Source organism: Rhinoderma darwinii, chromosome 2 (genome assembly GCF_050947455.1).
Source record: "Rhinoderma darwinii isolate aRhiDar2 chromosome 2, aRhiDar2.hap1, whole genome shotgun sequence".
Taxonomy (NCBI): domain Eukaryota; kingdom Metazoa; phylum Chordata; class Amphibia; order Anura; family Rhinodermatidae; genus Rhinoderma; species Rhinoderma darwinii.
The window spans coordinates 114,551,936-114,571,055 of record NC_134688.1 but is presented as its reverse complement, the minus strand read 5'-3'; the positions used below and the strand labels follow the sequence as shown (position 1 = coordinate 114,571,055).

The following is a 19,120-nucleotide window of genomic DNA, read 5'->3' as shown; positions in this document are numbered from 1 at the left end:
TTCCCCTGATGTCACTGTCCAGATATGGACAGAGACATCAAGCACTCTGTCCAGGAGTGGAATCCCCGAAAACACAGGGATTCCGCTCCTTCAAGGAGCTAAAGTGGGGCTAGCACATAGAAGAGCGGGGAGATACCTCCCTGCTCTGCTATAGTGGCGTCGCTACAGTAGTAGCAGCCGCAGCAGCAGCAGCTGCTAGCGGCGCCATGGAAGGTGTCGCTGGGCCAGGGCGCTTTTAAAACAAGCAGGGGAAGGGAGCCAGCACAGTGCTCCCTCCACCTGCTGTACACCCCGGCCCTGCCACACAGTGTACAGCGTACAGCCATTCGTCCGAATGGCATAAACTCCTCCTCCTCACATGCACTCTGCGCTGTGAGGAGGAGGAGATAGAGCGCAAGCGACGGAAAACCCGGCCATCACTCGGGACGCATTCCGGTGATGGCCGTGTATTACCCGACCCATAGACTTCTATGGGAGCCGGGCGGCCGAAAATAGAGCATGTCCCATTTTTTGACGCCCGGTTTTCCCGGCCGTCCAAAAATCGGTCGTGTGAATAGCCCCATTAGGGGTCTATTATTCCTAATGCAGCCAGGTGCCGGCCGATTTATGAATGGCCGGCACCCGGCCGGGAAACCCTGTCGTGTGAATGAAGCCTAAGGGGGGACTGGATTAAAGGGGTTATCCGGGGACCAAAAATTGCTTTGCATTCATATTTGCATGTAAAAAGAAGTCACTTACTAATATACTTTAATTAAAAATTCGATACTAAATGGTGCCGTTCAAACCCGGTGAACAGTTCCCGAAAGTCCTGGAGCTTTTCTAATATTGATGACAGCTGATGCTCTGCCTGGAGACTCCTGTACTGCTGCCGATGTCACTGTCCATATATGGACAGTGACTTCAGGGGTTCCTATCGCTGGAGTCCCCGAGCCGAGCATCAGCTGATGCTCTGCCTGAGGAGTCCCGTACTGCTGCCGATGTCACTGTCCATATATGGACAGTGACGTCGGCAGCAGTACGGGAGTCCCCAGGCATAGCATAAGCTGATGCTCTGCTTGGGGACCCCACTACTGCTGCCAATGTCACAGTGCATATATGGACAATGACTTCCGGGGTTTCCTATCGTTGGAGTCCCCGAGCAGAGCATCAGCTGATGCTCTGCCTGAGGACTCCCGTACTGCTGCCGATGTCACTGTCAATATATGGACAGGGGTTTCCTATCGCTATATGGACAGTGACGTTGGCAGCAGTGCTGGAATCCCCGGGCAGAGCATCAGCTGATGCTCTGCTCTAGAACTCCAGCAATAGGAAACCCCTGAAGTCACTGACCAAATGTCGGGAGCAGTGCTGGAGTCCAGAGCAAAGCGCTAGTTGATGCTCTGCTCAGGGACTCCAGCAATAGGCAATGTGACAGCTCCTTGCGGTCATGCCATTGATAACATGCCGACACGAACAGCACATGAAGCAAGCCCTCAGTCACGTGGGGCCGGGTCGGCGCATCATCAATATTAGAAAAGCTCCAGGACTTCCGGGAACAGTTCACCGGTTTTGAATGGCACCATTTAGTACCGAATTTTTAATTCAAGTATATTAGTGACTTCTTTTTGCATAAAAATATGAATGCAAAGCAATTTTTGGTCCCTGGATAACCCCTTTAACTGGTTCCCAACCGCTGACTGTATTTTTACGGCCAGCGGTCAGGGTCCTTAAAACCAGAGCCATAGACTTTTTACGGCTCGGGTTTTAACTTGCTGCCCGCGCAATCGGGCAGCTGAATGTCGGGTCTCCGGCTGTCAGTGACTGCCGGGGACCCTGAGGAGAAGATAGAAGCAGCTTTCGTTGCTTCTGTCTTCTTCGATGTCTTTTTACACAGCGCTCAATGAACGCTGTGTATAGGAATAGAGACAGCAGCAGCGGCGCTGTCTCTATTCCTCCCGGTGATCATGTGACTGGTCACATGATTGCCGGGTGCCGTTACTGACAGACTGCTGGTGGGTCTTACTAGACCCAGCACAGCCCTATTAGTGACAATAGTCACTATGAGAGGGCTGATTTCCCCTGTAACTGGGGCTGCTGTGCAGCCCCAGTTACAGTGGAAAAACATGGTGTAAAAGAAAGAAAAAATATATATAAAGTTCCCCAAAGGTCTTTTTTGACCTTTGAGGGACAGACCATAGTAATAAAAAAATAGTAAAGTAAAGTGCAAAAAAAAATTAAATAATAAATACACATAAAATACCCACCCCAAAAAAAAACCCTTAATTATGGGCCCATAGACTTCTATTGGCCACGGGTACCTCCCCGTATGCTTACGGGAAGGTGCCCGTGCCGTTGAAAAATATAGAACATGTCCTATTTTAGGCCGTAATTACGGCACGGGCAGGCCCATAGAAGTCTATGGGACTCCCGTAATTACGGGTGACTACGTGTGTGCACCCGTAATTACGGGAGCGTTGCTAGGCGACGTCAGTGTATAGTCACTGTCCAGGGTGCTGAAAGAGTTAAACGATCGGCAGTAACTCTTTCAGCACCCTGGACAGTGGCTACCGATCACAATATAGATAAAGCTGTAAAAAAAATAGAAGTTCCTACTTACCGAGAACTCCCTGCTTCTTCCTCCAGTTCGGCCTCCTGGGATGACCTTTCAGTTCAAGTGACAGCTGCAGCCAATCAGAGGCCAATCACTGGCTGCAGCGGTCACATGGACTGCCGCGTCATCCATGGAGGTCGGACTGGATGTCAAGAGAGGGACGCGTCACCAAGACAACGGCCGGGTAAGTATGAATTTCTTTTACTTTTATTACGGAAAGGGCTGTCCCTTCACTCTATCCTGCACTGATAGAGAGAAGGGCTGCCGATTACTGCAGTGCAATTTTGCAGCGAAAACGTGCCCGTAAATACGGGTGGAATACTGGTGACACCGGACTCGTATTTACGGGCACGGGTCCGTAAATACTGGTGCAATACGGGTCGAATACGTGTGAGCAAGGACCCGTATTTACGCCAGTATTTACGGGAGGACAAAAATACGTTTGTGTGCATGAGGCCTTACACGCTAAATGTGTGGTACAATTGTGATGTGAATAGGGCCTTACGAAGAACGCTGAATTGGACATGAGTCTATAATATCTTTACATTGTAAATACTGATTAAATGGCCTCCTTGCTTTGCGCATGTTATAATTAGTAAGTCTTCCCAAAAGTGGATATGACTTCTAAAAAATTTTGCTCTATCAGAAAACACATGTGTTACATATAAATCATTTATTAGCTTTACAATGAGATAAATTTGTTTCTCAAGCTAAAACTTACAATAAATCAGTGATAAAGTGCTGTATGTATTTGGCAGAATCAATTATTTTCTTGCTCTGTGTAATAACTTATCTATGTGAGTTTGGGGGTGGAGATAGTTATACCACGTTATGTCTGTGACCTTTGGGACAAATGCTCCCTGAGATAATGCAGTTGGTGCTTACAAGATCAAAGTCTGTCTACATGCCTGAGTAAAGCAATTCAGCGTGAAACACGGCAAATCTCCCCATGTGGATGATCGACTTCTCTTCTCCTGCATTTAACAACATGTCCACAAGAACTTGTTCTCCACAGGTAACCTGGTGACCTCTACTTGCCTAGAATGGGGAAACGGCTTATAGTAGCTTTTGGCCTTTGGGCCATAGGTGGTCCACTTGGATTACACCATATATACTTAGGCCGGGACAGCCATGCCTTGCTTCTGATGCTTACTTTGGGAGGTTTTGGAATGGGATGGATTTGGGACTTCTGGAAGATTCCAGGACTTGTATCACAAGTAAATAAACAAGAAAAAAAAGCTAAGGAAATGAAGGAAGGAACGCCACCTGCAAGCTCTATTCGTTTTATGGCGCAAGTTACTACTGGTATTTATTTTGGTCTGGTGGCAGCTATTGGACTATCTTCTCTCACCAGTTACTATGTGGTAGCTCTGCCACTAGCTGTTGGTTTGGGAGTACATCTTGTGGCGAGTGTAGGTGAGCAAACTTCTAACCTGAAGAACACACTGGTAGCTGCATTTCTGACATCGCCAATATTTTATGGCCGTGCTGTCTCCATGATCCCAATCAGTCTCACTGCAAGCATCACCTCTCAGCAACACCGACAATATTGCCGCCAGCAACGGAAAGATGAAAATCTCAGCTTACGTCTATACCGCATTGGCCTAGCTTACTTGGCTTTTACTGGCCCAATGGCTTATAGTGGTCTGATAAATACTAGCCGCACTGTTAGCTATTTAGCTGGATGCATTGGGTCCTTGCTTGATTGGCTGAGTTTTTTCCCCAGTCTGAGCGCAATGATGGAAAAAATTCTCTTACTGCCATACAGAGTCTGGGGGCTTTTTACAGGAGGAGGTTTGCATGATCATTACTTCAAAGAATGGGAAAAAATCTATGAGTTTGTAGCCAGTTTCCAGAATGAAAAGGAAGAGATGGCTTGCAAGGTAAGAAATTAATATTTACCTATTCTATATTTTTTATATTAGTATTTTAGCATTATTTACTAAAGATGTATTTAATATCCTCCATTTTGTAGTATTTGATCTATTAGCCACATTTCCAGCCCTTAATTTGAGAAAAAGAAACACAAAAAGTAAAACCAAAATTCAGAAACTGAGTGGGGAAAAATCAGTACAACCTTCGACCTCCAGTCATTAAGACCTTATTCACACGGCAGGGTTTCCCGGCCGCAGTAGGAACAATAGACCCCTAATGGGGCTATTCACACGACCACCCGGCTCCCATAGAAGTCTATGGGGCTGGGTAATACACGGCCATCACTGGAATGTGTCCCGAGTGACAGCCGTGTCTTCCGTCGCTCGCTCTCTCTCCTTCTACTCCTCACAGTGCGAAGTGCATGTGAGGAGGAGGGTATTTTTTTGCTCCCTGTAGGAGCGGAATCCCCAATCCCCAGCCACAGCTATGGCAACGCTGTGGCCGGGGATTGGGGATTCTGCTTCAGAAGTGCCTGACGTCACTGTGTCCATATATGGACACAGTGAAGTCAGGGACTTCCCCTGGAGCAGAAACACCGGCCACAGGGTCGGGGATTGCGCTTCAGAAGTCCCTGACTTTACTGTGTCCATATATAGACAAAGTGACATCAGGCACTTCTGAAGCGGAATCCCCGACACTATGGCCGGTGTCTCCATTCCAGGAGAAGTCCCTAACTTCACTGTGTCCATATATGGACATTAAAGTCAGGGACTTCTCCTGGAACGGTGGCGATATCTACAGACAGGTAGGGGGGGTGCCATCTATGGGGGGTGCTGTGTAGAACTACCTACAGGGGGCTGTGTGGCATTACCTATGGGGGGCTGTGTGGCATTACCTATGGGGGGCTGTGTGGCATTACCTATGGGGGGCTGTGTGGCATTACCTACAGGGGGGTTGTGTGACATTACCTACAGGGGGCAATGTGGCACTACCAACAGAGGTCTGCCTGGCACTACCTACAGGGAGCTGTGTGGCACTACAGGGGGCTGTGTGGCACTACCTACAGGGGGCTATGTGGCACTACCTACATGGGGGCTGTGTGGCACTACCTACAGGGTGCTGTGTGGCATTACAGGGGGCTGTGTGGCATTACAGGGGGCTGTGTGGCACTACCTATAGGGGGCTGTGTGGCACTACCTACAGGGGGCTGTGGCACTACCTACAGGGGGCTGTGCGGCATTACAGGGGGCTGTGTGGCACTACCTACAAAGGGGCTGTGTGGCATTACAAGGGGCTGTGTGGCATTACCTACAGGGGGCTTTGTGGCACTACCTACAGGGGGCTGTGTGGCACTACCTACAGGGGGCTGTGTGGCACTACCTATAAGGGGCTGTGTGGCATTACAGGGGGCTGTGTGGCATTACAGGGGGCTGTGTGGCCCTACCTACAAGGGGCTGTGTGGCACTAACTACAGGGGGCTGTGGCACTACCTACAGGGGGCTGTGTGGCATTACCTACAGGGGGCTGTTTGGCACTACCTACAGGGGGCTGTTTGGCACTACAGGGGGCTGTTTGGCATTACAGGGGGCTGTGTGGCACCACCTACAGTGGTCTGTGTGGCACTACCTACAGGGAGGGGGCTGTGTGGCATTACAGGGGGCTGTGTGGCATTACCTACAGAGGGCTGCGTGGCACTACCTACAGGGGGCTGTGTGGCACTACCTACAGGGGGCTGTGTGGCACTACCTACATGGGGGCTGTGGCAGTATCTACAGAGGGCTGTGTGTGGCAGTCTCTACAGAGGACAGTGTGTGCCAAATAATTTACAAATGAAATTCATCCGATTTTAAAACGGACACAGAGAAAAAAACTGCAAAACGGGTCAAAATCGGCCGTTAAAAACGGCAACACGGCCCGGAACAGAATCAGAAACAGCCGGGAAAAATGGCCGTTTTTATCGGCCGACACTCGGACCCTGTCGTGTGAATAAGGCTTAACAGAGTAAATTGCAGCCCGGTGTTACTAATCATATGCACAAATACAGCGAATGTATCATGTATTTCCTTTTAGTTTCATTCATTAGATTTAAGTATAGAGATAATTAATAATGTTTGGTCTTTCACTTTTTTTATGTTGTAGCTACAGTGAAGGAAATAAGTATTTGATCCCTTGTGATTTTGTAAGTTTGCCCACTGTAAAAGTCATGAACTGTCTAGAATTTTTAGGCTAGGTTAATTTTACCAGTGAGAGATAGATTATATAAAATAAAAACAGAAAATCACATTGTCAAAATTATATATATTTATTTGCATTGTGCACAGAGAAATAAGTATTTGATCCCCTACCAACCATTAAGAGTTCAGCCTCCTCCAGACCAGTTACACGCTCCAAATCAACTTGGTGCCTGCATTAAAGACAGCTCTTACATGGTCACCTGTATAAAAGACTCCTGTCCACAGACTCAATTAATCAGTCTGACTCTAACCTCTACAACATGGGCAAGACCAAAGAGCTTTCTAAGGATGTCAGGGGCAAGATCATAGACCTGCACAAGGCTGGAATGGGCTACAAAACCATAAGTAAGACGCTGGGTGAGAAGGAGACAACTGTTGGTGCAATAGTAAGAAAATGGAAGACATACAAAATGACTGTCAATCGACATCGATCTGGGGCTCCATGATAAATCTCACCTCGTGGGGTATCCTTGATCCTGAGGAAGGTGAGAGCTCAGCGGAAAACTACACGGGGGGAACTTGTTAATGATCTCAAGGCAGCTGGGACCACAGTCACCAAGAAAACCATTGGTAACACATTACGCCGTAATGGATTAAAATCCTGCAGTGCCCGCATTGTCCCCCTGCTCAAGAAGGCACATGTACAGGCCCGTCTGAAGTTTGCAAATGAACATCTGGATGATTCTGAGAGTGATTGGGAGAAGGTGCTGTGGTCAGATGAGACTAAAATTGAGCTATTTGGCATTAACTCAACTCGCCGTGTTTGGAGGAATAGAAATGTTGCCTATGACCCAAAGACCACCGTCCCCACTGTCAAGCATGGAGGTGGAAACATTATTTTTTGGGGCTGTTTCTCTGCTAAGGGCACAGGACTACTTCACTGCATCAATGGGAGAATGGATGGAGCCATGTACCGTCAAATCCTGAGTGACAACCTCCTTCCCTCCACCAGGACATTAAAAATGGCTCGTGGCTGGGTCTTCCAGCACGACAATGACACGAAACATACAGCCAAGGCAACAAAGGAGTGGCTCAAAAAGAAGCACATTAAGGTCATGGAGTGGCCTAGCCAGTCTCCAGACCTTAATCCCATTGAAAACTTATGGAGGGAGCTGAAGATCCGAGTTGCCAAGCGACAGCCTCGAAATCTTAATGATTTACAGATGATCTGCAAAGAGGAGTGGGCCAAAATTCCATCTAACATGTGTGCAAACCTCATCATCAACTACAAAAAACGTCTGACTACTGTGCTTGCCAACAAGGGTTTTGCCACCAAGTATTAAGTCTTGTTTGCCAAAGGGATCAAATACTTATTTCTCTGTACACAATGCAAATAAATATATATAATTTTGACTATGTGATATTCTGTTGTTTTTTTTTATATAATCTATCCCTCACTGGTAAAATTAACCTAGCCTAAAAATTCTAGACTGTTCATGTCTTTGACAGTGGGCAAACTTACAAAATCAGCAAGGGATCAAATACTTATTTCCTTCACTGTATATATATTTTTTTTATTTATAAAACTTTCGTTGGGGTTAGCCATATTGGAAAAACACAAATCCTTCCTGTGTGGTCAGTGCAGAAGGGTGTGTGCGCTTTGTGGTAGCAGAAATGAATGGGAGTTGATTGACAGAGAAAGATTTTTACATTCTGTGTATATAGTTGCTATCCTATCTTCTATATTGTTGCTATCCTATTTCCTGCTTCAGTGGTGAAAAAAATATAATAGGACAGCGCATGATCAGGAATGAACTGTCCGAGCGGATTTGCGTTGAATACTGATTCTGCGTATGGCACATGTGCGGGCATTCACACAAGGAATCCAGTATGCATCTGCACATACTTGCCCTGTGATTTTAATATATATTTCGGCATATCAAACTCAAAGGAGGAACTATGTGTGCTTGTCATGGAAAAGGATGGACTACAGGAGCACGTATCTCATGACAGCAGAAATAAAACAATTGTGGGAAATGCAGGATTCCACTGTGCTTTATCTTGTGACATGTACATTTTGGGCAATTAGTTGCAATGGCTGACATTAAATGATCACTAACATGCGTTGTGCAAATAAATAGTACAACCCAAGGCCGGATATGGACTGAAATTCAGCCCTGGCATTAATAAGCACACAGGCCCACTTGATGTGTATTGAACGTGAAAAACACCCCTCAACATTGAAATTGCAACACCAAGAAGGAAAAGTTTTGGAATTGTGGAAATTACACGCCCTGGGAATGTATCAGTGAGGTTATTAATGGTTGTCTGAGGAATCTTATGCGACGCTGAATGCACTTGGGCATGCAAATCAAGATTTGCTGCTGGCAACTCCCTTTGCAATTGCCGACCAATGACGTCCCAGATGTGCTCAATAGGAGACCAGTCAGGAGACCCTGCAGGCCATGGTAGCATGTTTAGGCCCTGCACGCTGCTCCCAGTAGCACTAGCTAAAAGGGACCTGACGTTGCCCTGTTGAAAAACGGCTTCTGGGACACTTTGAAGAGATGGCCGTACCACTGGTTCCACGACCAAATCAATGTAACGCAAAACTGTTAGTTTACCTGAAATGAAGACTAGAGGGGTCCGGCTGCCTTGTATTATGCCACCCCACACCATATGCCCGGGAGTAGGATCGGTGTGAGGTTCCCTTCTCTGTGTATCATTGCATCCGAGACAAAAGCAGGATTCATCGCTAAAGAGGATAGACCTCCATTCCAGCCTCCATTACCATCTTGCTGTGCCCCATAATAGCTTTTGAGAGGGGTGGCGTGTTGTCAATGGAACATCTGTAGCTGAATGTCTGGCCCAATGTCGTGCAAATGCCTTCTGATGGTTTGTGTCGACACTGGTTCCCGCCCTAGGCTTGGTATGTGACATCCAATGACATCTCAGCTACAGGATAATTGAAAATTTACTGTGATGTTTCCCCACAGATAACAGCCGATCGCTGTGGGTCCCAGCAGGGGGACCCTTTGTAATTTTCTAATTGTCAAGGGACCCTTCTAACACATAGGGATTGTCCAAAGTGCATAACCCCTTTAAGAGAACTGTGGATAAATGAAGCCCCCAAAACATCAATGTACTTAACCCTTTCAAGACCGAGCTCATTTTGGCCTTCAGGACCCGCCCCATTTTTTCAAATCTGACATGTGTCAATTTATGTGGTAATAACTCTGGAATGCTTTTGCCTATCCAAGCGATTCTGAGATTGTTTTCTCGTGACATATTGTACTTTATGTTAGTGGAAAAATTTGGTCAATAAATTTATTGCTTATTTGTGAAAAACACCAAAATTTCGAGAAAATGTGCAAAAATTATGATTTTTCTAACTTTAAATGTATCTGCTTGTAAAACAGATAATAATACCACACAAAATAGTTACTATTTCACATATTCCATATGTCTACTTTATATTTGCATAGTTTTTTGAATATTATTTTATTTTTCTAGGACGTTACAAGGCTTAGTACTTTAGCAGCAATTTCTCACATTTTCAAGAAAATTTCAAAAGGCGATTTTTACAGGGACCAGTTCAGTTCTAAAGCGGCTTTGAGGGCCTTATGTATTAGATAGACCCCATAAATCACCCCATATTAAAAACTGCACCCCTCAAAGTATTCAAAACAGCATTCAGAAAGTTTCTTAACCCTTTAGGCGTTTCACAGGAATTAAAGCAATGTAGAGGGGAAATTGACAAATTGTATTTTTTTTGCTGAAATTCATTTGTAATAAAAAAAAATCCGTAACACAGAAGGTTTTACCAGAGAAACGTAACACAATATTTATTGCCCAGATTCTGCAGTTTTTAGAAATATCCCACATGTGGCCCTAGTGTGATAATGGACTGAAATACCGGCCTCAGAAGCAAAGGAGCACCTTGTGGATTCTGTGGCCTCCTTTTTTTAGAACATATTTTAGACACCATGTCGGATTTGAAGAGGTCGTGTGGTGCCAAAACAGTGGAAATCCCCCAAAAGTGACACGGTTTTGGAAACTGCACACCTCAAGGAATTTATCTAGGGGTATAGTTAGCATCTTGACCCCACAGGTCTTCTGCTATATTTATTGGAGTTTGCCGGTGAAAGTGAAAATCTACTTTTTTTCTGAAAAAATATTTAAAAAAATAATATTTGCAAGGAATAAAAAATAAAAAGCACCCCAAAACTTGTAAAGCTACTTCTCCCGATTACAGCAATACCCCATATGTGGTACTAAACTGCTGTTTGGACCCACAGCAGAGCTCAGAAGGGAAGGAGCGCCATTTGGATTTTGAAGCGCAGATTGTTCTGGATTGGTTTTCAGTGCCATGTCGCGTTTGCAACGCCCTGGAGGGAGCAAAACGGTGGAAACCCCCCAAAAGTGACCCCATTTTGTAGACTGCACCCATCAAGGAATTTTTCTAGGGGTATAGTTAGCATTTTGACACCACAGTTTTTTTGCTGAATTTAGTGGAATTAGGCCGTGAAAATCAAAATCTACTTTTTTCTGAAAAAACATATAAATGTTTAATTTTTACAATGAATAAAGGAGAAAAATCACTCCAAAATTTGTAAAGCAATTTGTCCTGATTACAACAATACGCCATATGTGGTAATAAACTGCTGTTTGAACCCACGGCAAGACTCAGAAGGGAAGGAACAATATTAGGCTTTTGGAGCTCAAATTTAGCTGGAATGGTTTTCGGGTGTCATGTCGCAAAGCCCCTGAGGTACCAAAACAGTGGACACCTCCAAAAAGTCCCTGGTACAATACACTGCAGTACTAATGTATTGCAGTATAATATCATTTTTACAGGCTCCTGTAACAGCGCGATCGCTGTTCCTGTCCTTGAGACCCGGGTGTCAGCTGTAATACACAGCTGACACCTGCAGAATATGGAGCGGGCACAGCGCATGAGCCCACTCCATATATAACCCCCGCACCACGACATGCTATTAAGTCGTGGTGCGCGAAGGCGTTAATGTGCAACGGATGGTGCAAAGTGAAAATTAACATTTTCCACTGATATGCCATTTTAATGCACAATATGTTGTGCCCAGTTTGTGCCACTGAAGACAAATACCTTGTACAATGTTGAGCGGGTTCTCCTGGATATAAAATATCATATATGTGGACGTAAGCTGGTGTTTGGGCACGCTGTGGGGCTCAGAAGGGAGGGAGCGCCATTTGGCTTTTGGAGCGCAGATGTTCTGTTTGGGGTGTTGCTGGTATTTCAGTTTATGATGTGGGGGTATGTGTAAATTGGGCAGAGTACATCAGGACATAATAAGAGGGTATAATAAATAATAATCCGCAGATATGTGGCCGGTGTCGCACTGATAAATGGCGCCCGATCTTATCCGCTTTTGGACACTGCACAATTTCTGTCGCTATATTCTGAGAGCCAGAACTTTTTTTATTTTTTCTTCACCGGAGCTGTGCGAGGGCTTATTTGTTGCGGGACAATCTGTCGTTTTCATTGGTACCATTTTAGGGTACATGTGATTTTTTTATCACTTTTTATTAGATTTTTTTTTGGCAAGCAAAGTGACAAAAAAGTAATTCTGACAATGTTTTTTGTCTTTTTTTTTTACACTTTTCCCTGTGCGCTATAAATGACATTTTACTTTATTCTGCGGGTTGATACGATTACGGCGATACCAGATGTATATAGTTTTTTTATGTTTTGTGGCGTTTGCGCAATAAAATCACTTTTCGATAAAATTATTTATTTTTTGTCACCATATGCTGAGAGCCATAACTTTTTTATTTTTCAGTCAAAAAAGCTGTGTGAGGGCTTGTTTTTTGCGGGACGGGTTGTCGTTTTTATTGGTACTATTTTAGGGTACATGTGACTTTTTGATCACTTTTTATTCTATATTTTTGGAGGGTTGATGACCAAAAAAATAGTGATTCTGACATTGTTTTTTAATTATTTTTTTTGTGCTGTTCACCGTGCAGGAAAAATATTATAGTTTTATAGTTTGGGTCGTTGGGAACGCGGTGATACCAAATATGTGTACTTTTTTAACATTTTCAGCATTTTTTGTTTTTGTAACTTATAACTTATTTTTACACTTTTATAAAACATTTTTATTACTTTTTTTTTTTACTTTTTACTTGTTTTACTTGAAGATCTGCAGCACTGATAGCTGCTATAATACATTACACTACCTAGGTAGTGTAACGTATTATAAACTGTCAGTGTGAAGCTGAGAGTCACACTGACAGGAAGCCTATGAGGACCGGCCTTCGGCTGGTTCTCATAGGCTGCTGTGCATGGCAGACCCGGGGGTTGTTGTATGGCCTCTGGTTTTGCCTTATAACCGATTGCAGCACCTGCAATCGGTCCCCGGGAAAGTTTGTTGTAGCAACAAAGTTTCCAGTTTGTTGTAGTAACAAACTTTCCCGTTCGTTGCTACAACAAACTTTCCCTGCGATCACATGACCGGGACCTGAACCAATTAGGTCCCGGTCATGTCTCCGGTACTAGAGGCAGGGGATAACAGCGCGATCCTGGTGTCAGCGCTACTCTGAGACATCCGGATTGCGCTTTTAACACCCACCGTGAATTCACGTCGGCGCTGCACAGAGCCCAGCAAGCGCTGACGTGAATTTACTGTGGGCTGTCGGAAAGCGGTTAAGCAATGTGGTTTAGAAGATTGGGACAAAATTTCACTCAAACAATGTGAAAGACTGATAAACTCCCACAGAAAACATTAACTTTAAGTTATTATTTCTAAAGGTTGTTCCTCATTTTACTAAAATTATAAGGTATATTACAACTGACAATCTGCTGTAATGGCTGGGATCGGAGCTAGCTCCAATTTCTGTCAGTTTAACCCCTTAGATGCCAGGGTCAATAGTGACTACGACAACTAAATGAATAGAATCCCATCGGAAGCCCCATGAGACGGGGTTGTGGGGTGCCGATTGTTGCTGTGCTGTGCCCTCTATGGAAGCCTATTAGTGTAAAACTGACAGGCATAAAACACTGCAAAACATAAGTATTGCAGTGTATTATCAGGACGTTGGATCTTCAGGTCCCCTAGTAGGACTAAAAAAAAAAAAGAAGGGTTTTTAAAAACTACAAAAACAAAAATTTTAAGTTTAAAACCAACAATTGCCTTTTTTCCCAGAATAAATCTTTCAATATTACAAATAAATGTAAAATCTGCAGCAGATTACGGTATAAGGAAAGTGGATGAGGTTTTACAAATCTCATCCACATGCTGCGGACATTTTCCGTGCTGAAAAACGAGTGTGGTATTTTCAAATATGCAGCATGCTCATTCTGTTGCGGAAATGCCGCAGATTTTCACATTGGATTTGACCAAATCAATGTTCGTAGCAAGGGTGAAATCCGCAGGGAATCCACAGCAAAATCTGCAAATTTAGAAGCGTATTCATTGCAGATTAGCAAAAATTTCCGCCACATGTGGACTTACCCTATAACTTTTAACATTGTATGACTACAAGCTATATACAGGTGCACAGTTGCATATTTAGTTTGGCCTGTGTTTATGATCATGCTTGCATGGCAAGAACATTTATTGATAAGGTCTGTTCTCAGTTGTTGCCTTTACCGTGTGTAGGAACCTGAAAGTTTACCCTTAGGCCTTATACATGCGGCAGTACCTAAAATCCGAATATGGCACCCATAATCTGCTATGGGTCATACTGTAGCTTCATGGGCCTTCAATGTTGTTACAGTACAATACAAGTCAATACGGTTTTATATACTGCAGCAAAAAAATAGGGAGGATTTGGCGCTATGCTGCAGATTTTCAGTTCTGCAGCATTTCCTATACGTTGCAGATTTGATGCTGTGCATTATAGACATTGCTATGCAAAAGGAGACATCCACTGCATGTAACAGATGTAGATTTTGTGGCGGATTTTAAGACCATTTCTACAGCAGAAAATTCTTAAAAGAAAATCAGAATTGGATCTTATTATATCCTAATGAATTCGATTAATCAACTGTCCATTAACTGCCCTTTTTAACAAACAAATATACTGCAGTTAGTGTATATGCAAAGTTTGCTAATTTTCTGTAGTCAAGGTTGACGGCTAACGTTTGGAATTTTGAAATGCTGCAGCTCCAAGGTTACTACAGTAAAAGTTTATTGGCCCCACAGTGTTTTTGACTTGGATGAGTGTACATGTTATTTCTACGGAGGAATATTACCCTGCTGCCAGACTTTTCCAGCACTGCTCAATTGGGAAGAAAGCAATAGATCATTGGCAAGAAGATCCAACATGGCCATTCTTCGTTCCTCCTTGAAACATGCTAATATCTACAAGGGGGAAAATCTAGATGACTAATTTTCTGATATAAAACGAAAGAACAGGATCAACCTGAACTGCCAGCTAAAATTAAATGGCCACTTTACATACTAATAAAGAAAATAGATCCGGAGTACTAAAATATAACTTTTACTGATATGAATAAAAAATAGGTATAAACAATTATGAGATGAACATAAGGAACCTATTTGCCAATACTGCATACAATGAATTATTTTCCATCGTTTCAAGTTGTTGTCAGAAATTCTTTTGACAGCAGAAAGTAATCAGTCCACCTTTATAAGGTTTTCAAATTTTTAAATTTTTAAATGATTCTTTGGATCACAGATGGAGCAAAAAGAATAATGGGGCAGTTGGGAGACCTACCTGTCGCTTTTTTTACCATCTGAGAGAGGACGCAACATCATTGCGGGACACTTCAATATGGAGGACTACTAACCGAAAAATACGGGGTAGGAGGGCAACTGCCCCATTATTCTTTTTCCTCCATCTGTGATCCAAAGAATCATTTAAAAATTTAAAAATTTGAAAACCTTATAAAGGTGGACTGATTACTTTCTGCTGTCAAAAGAATTTCTGACAACAACTTGAAACGATGGAAAATAATTCATTGTATGCAGTATTGGCAAATAGGTTCCTTATGTTCATCTCATAATTGTTTATACCTATTTTTTATTCATATCAGTAAAAGTTATATTTTAGTACTCCGGATCTATTTTCTTTATTATTCTATTACTACGGAGAAGTGAATTTACCATTATCCAGGTGGGGGATACACAATACCACGAAATATTTAACACTTTACATACTAGCATGGGATTTCCATAGTCGGAAGACTTTAATACAAAATTTGGTCAGAGCAATTGTAGAACACTATAATAATAATAATAATAATAATAATAATAATAATAATAAAACAAAAAAAAACATGTACAAACAACAGAAGAAAACTACCCGTTTCTATAATTTTTTTAAATATTTGCCTTTCTGGATCATACATTTTTTTATCTCTAATCTTAGAACCTACATATCCTTTTATGCTTCCTTTTGTTTTTCTCTTCCAGATTCTAGGAGTGAACCCTGATGCCACCACAGAGGAAATAAGTCGTCATTATCGAGACCTTGTAAAGGTTTGGCACCCTGATCACAACCGGCACCATCCCATAGAGGCTGAAAAGCATTTTATTGAAATTCAGGCAGCTTACGAGACCCTCACTAATCTTCGGAAAATAAAGTATCATGAACAATGAGAACTCAGAATTTATAAATTAATGAAATTACTTCATATTACCCAGGCAAAAATCTACAAAATAAAGTTCATATGGACTCTGATCATCATTATTTAATTTTATGGCCATCAACCCTGCAGTGAGCTGCAAAGCATGGACATGTTTGCTTCAAGAAACGGTTAGATTTTTCAGTTATGTGAGGAAGAAGTGGTTCTGTTGTTTTTTCCTCTCTCCATTCCCCTGAACATCTTTTATTTTAGGCTCTGTTCACATCTGCGATGGGGTCCCGTTCTGACATTCCGTCGGAGGTTTCCGTCAGAACGGGACCCTGAGCAGACACAGACTGACACCGACGGAAACCAGAGGTTTCCGTTTCCATTACCATTGATTTCAATGGTGACGGAGCCGGTGCCCGTGGTTTCCGTTTGTCACTTTTGTGCACCGGATCCGTAGTTTTGCCGGAAGCAATAGCGTAGTCGACTATACAAGCTATGACAGGGAGGGGGAGGAGCTGCAGCAGAAAGCACACGCCCCCTGAACTGCCAGCCTGAAGAAAGTTTAGCAGAGCAAAGAATAGGGAGAAATCTGGATCCATGTAAGATACAGGGCTGCCTATTGCATTGTTAGAAAGCACTATATATATATATTTTTTTTATTTAATTAATTCTGTGACAACCCCTTTAACCCCTTAACAACATGCCACATATATGTACGTAGCAGCTGTTAAGGGGAAGTATGGAGCGAGCTCACAGGCTAAACTGGCTCCATACTCAGCCGATGTCGTCTGTGTAATACAGCCGACACCTCACTAAAACGCGCAGAATCAAAGATCACTTTTAATCCGCCCGTTTAACCCCTTAGATGTCAGTCAATCGGGACTGCGGGGTGTCGATGGTCGTCATGGCAGCCTGGGGGCCTAATAAAGGCCCTCAGGTCTGCCATCTTTGTATAACTATTAAGCGATGGCTCTTCTATAAAAAAGAAAAAAACTGTTAATTTTTTTTTCAATGTACCAAAAAAATACATATATTAAAAGTAAAAAAAAAAACTTTTCCCATTTTTTCCCTAAATTAATGTTAAAAAAAATAAAAATTAACATAGTGATCAAAAAGTCGCCTTGCAAAAATTAAGCCATCACACCGCTAAATCAACAGAAAAATAAAAAAGTTATGGCTCTCAAAATGTGGCGACACAAATTTTTTTTTTAATAACAGTGGTAAAACATAAGAAATAAATATTAATTTGGTATGTCAGTAATCGTATAAACCCCTAGAATAAAGTGAACATGTAGCTTTTACCGCACGAAGAACGCCATAAAAACAAAACCCCTTAAAAATGTCACAATTTCTGTTTTTTGCCCATTTCCCCCCACAAATATTTTTTTTCAGTTTGCCAGTACATTATATGGTACAAAAATTGTGCCATGAAAAACTACAACTTGTCCCGCTAAAAACAAGAGCTCATATAGCTATGTCAACGAGGAAAAAAGTTACAGCTTTTGGTAGGCGGGGTGGAAAACAAAATAAATTTAAAAGCGAAAATTAAGGGGTTAATGACGTGATCACTCAACAGCATCCTCAAATGGCTCTCCCACTGTACATTAGAGAGGGGTTGTCTCACAAAGGATATTTATCTCCTATCCACAGGTGTTTCTATCAGCCCCCTAGACATTGAATACAGTGGCCTGGCGCATGCGTAACTTTAAGGGCATGGTCACATATGGCGTATTTCTGCAGACACTGTCCGCATCAATGGCGCACATAATCTGCGTTGCAGATTCCGTTGCACCTTTGCCTAAAATGTGAAGTAAAATGCTGCGCATTAGTCGTTGCGGATTCAGGTGACGAGTACGGCTGGGTTCACACGAGCATGTTACGTCCGTAATGTTCGGAACGTATTTCGGCCGCAAGTCCCTACCGAACATACTGCAGGGAGCCTGGCTCCTAGCATCATACTTATGTACGATACTAGGAGTCCCTGCCTCTTCGTGGAACTACTGTCGCGTACTGAAAATAGCGTCATAGTTATGTACGATGCTAGGAGTCCCTGCGTCTCCGTGGAACTACTGTCCCGTACTGAAAACATGTTTTCAGTACGGGACAGTAGTTCCACGGAGAGACAGGGACTCCTAGCATCGTACATAACTATGATGCTAGGAGCCCGGCTCCCTGCAGTGTGTTCGGTCCGGGACTTGCGGCCGAAATACGTTCCGTCCATTACGGACGTAATGTGCTCGTGTGAACCCAGCCTAAATCCTGCTCTCTTTTAAAACATTTCATCTCAGTCTGGCTATAGACCTCGAAACACATAGGTCCAGCCAGAATGATGAAATATCCTGTTCGCGAAAGCAATCCGCAACGCAACACACATAACATCTGCGGATTTCATTGCGTAATTTTGCAACTCCATTGAAGTCAATGGAGAAATTATGACACAAGTACGCATCAAGTCTGCAACAGCCAGTGTATGCTGCGGACACCAAATTTCGCCCCGCACCGGAGTTGTCCGCAACGTCTGCACGAAGATAACTGAAAAGGTGTGGAAATCAATGGACAGACTGTCTGCTGCGGATTTCCAGTGCGGACTGTTCGCAGCGGAATTCCACAGCACTTCCGCCACGTGTGAACGTGCCCTAAAAGTCCTACTCACTGTGGCTGTGCTATGATGAGGAATGGGGTTCCCCGTACTTGAAATACGTTGGGATTACAGCAGTGAATAGCAATCAGACATTTATCACCTACCCCTTTAACTAGTGGCATGGGGAGAGCAGCAAAATTTTTAAAACACACATTTTAGTAAGTGATTTATTTTTCTTCTGCCTGCAGCTTCCAACACTCATCTTGGTAACCACGGGATCCTAGAATAGACCTTTTATTTAGTTGCTAAGTCCGTCATACGCA

At 43.3% G+C, this 19,120-nt stretch overlaps 1 protein-coding gene across 1 annotated transcript; it reads left to right on the top strand.

Annotated features, from left to right (window-relative positions):
* Positions 1-3,456: 3,456 nt before the first annotated feature.
* Positions 3,457-16,323, top strand: DNAJC22 (DnaJ heat shock protein family (Hsp40) member C22). The gene is made up of 2 exons (XM_075850203.1): positions 3,457-4,473; positions 16,056-16,323. The coding sequence occupies exons 1-2, from the start codon at positions 3,634-3,636 to the stop codon at positions 16,239-16,241; spliced, it is 1,026 nt and encodes a 341-aa protein (XP_075706318.1). The 5' UTR covers positions 3,457-3,633; the 3' UTR covers positions 16,242-16,323.
* Positions 16,324-19,120: the final 2,797 nt, after the last annotated feature.

Bases quoted from the DNA above. Each gene is read 5' to 3' on its own strand.
- DNAJC22 (XM_075850203.1), top strand. From the start codon at position 3,634: ATGGGGAAACGGCTTATAGTAGCTTTTGGCCTTTGGGCCATAGGTGGT. The intron at 4,474-16,055 runs GTAAGAAATTAA...TTTCTCTTCCAG, and splicing joins AGGAAGAGATGGCTTGCAAG to ATTCTAGGAGTGAACCCTGA.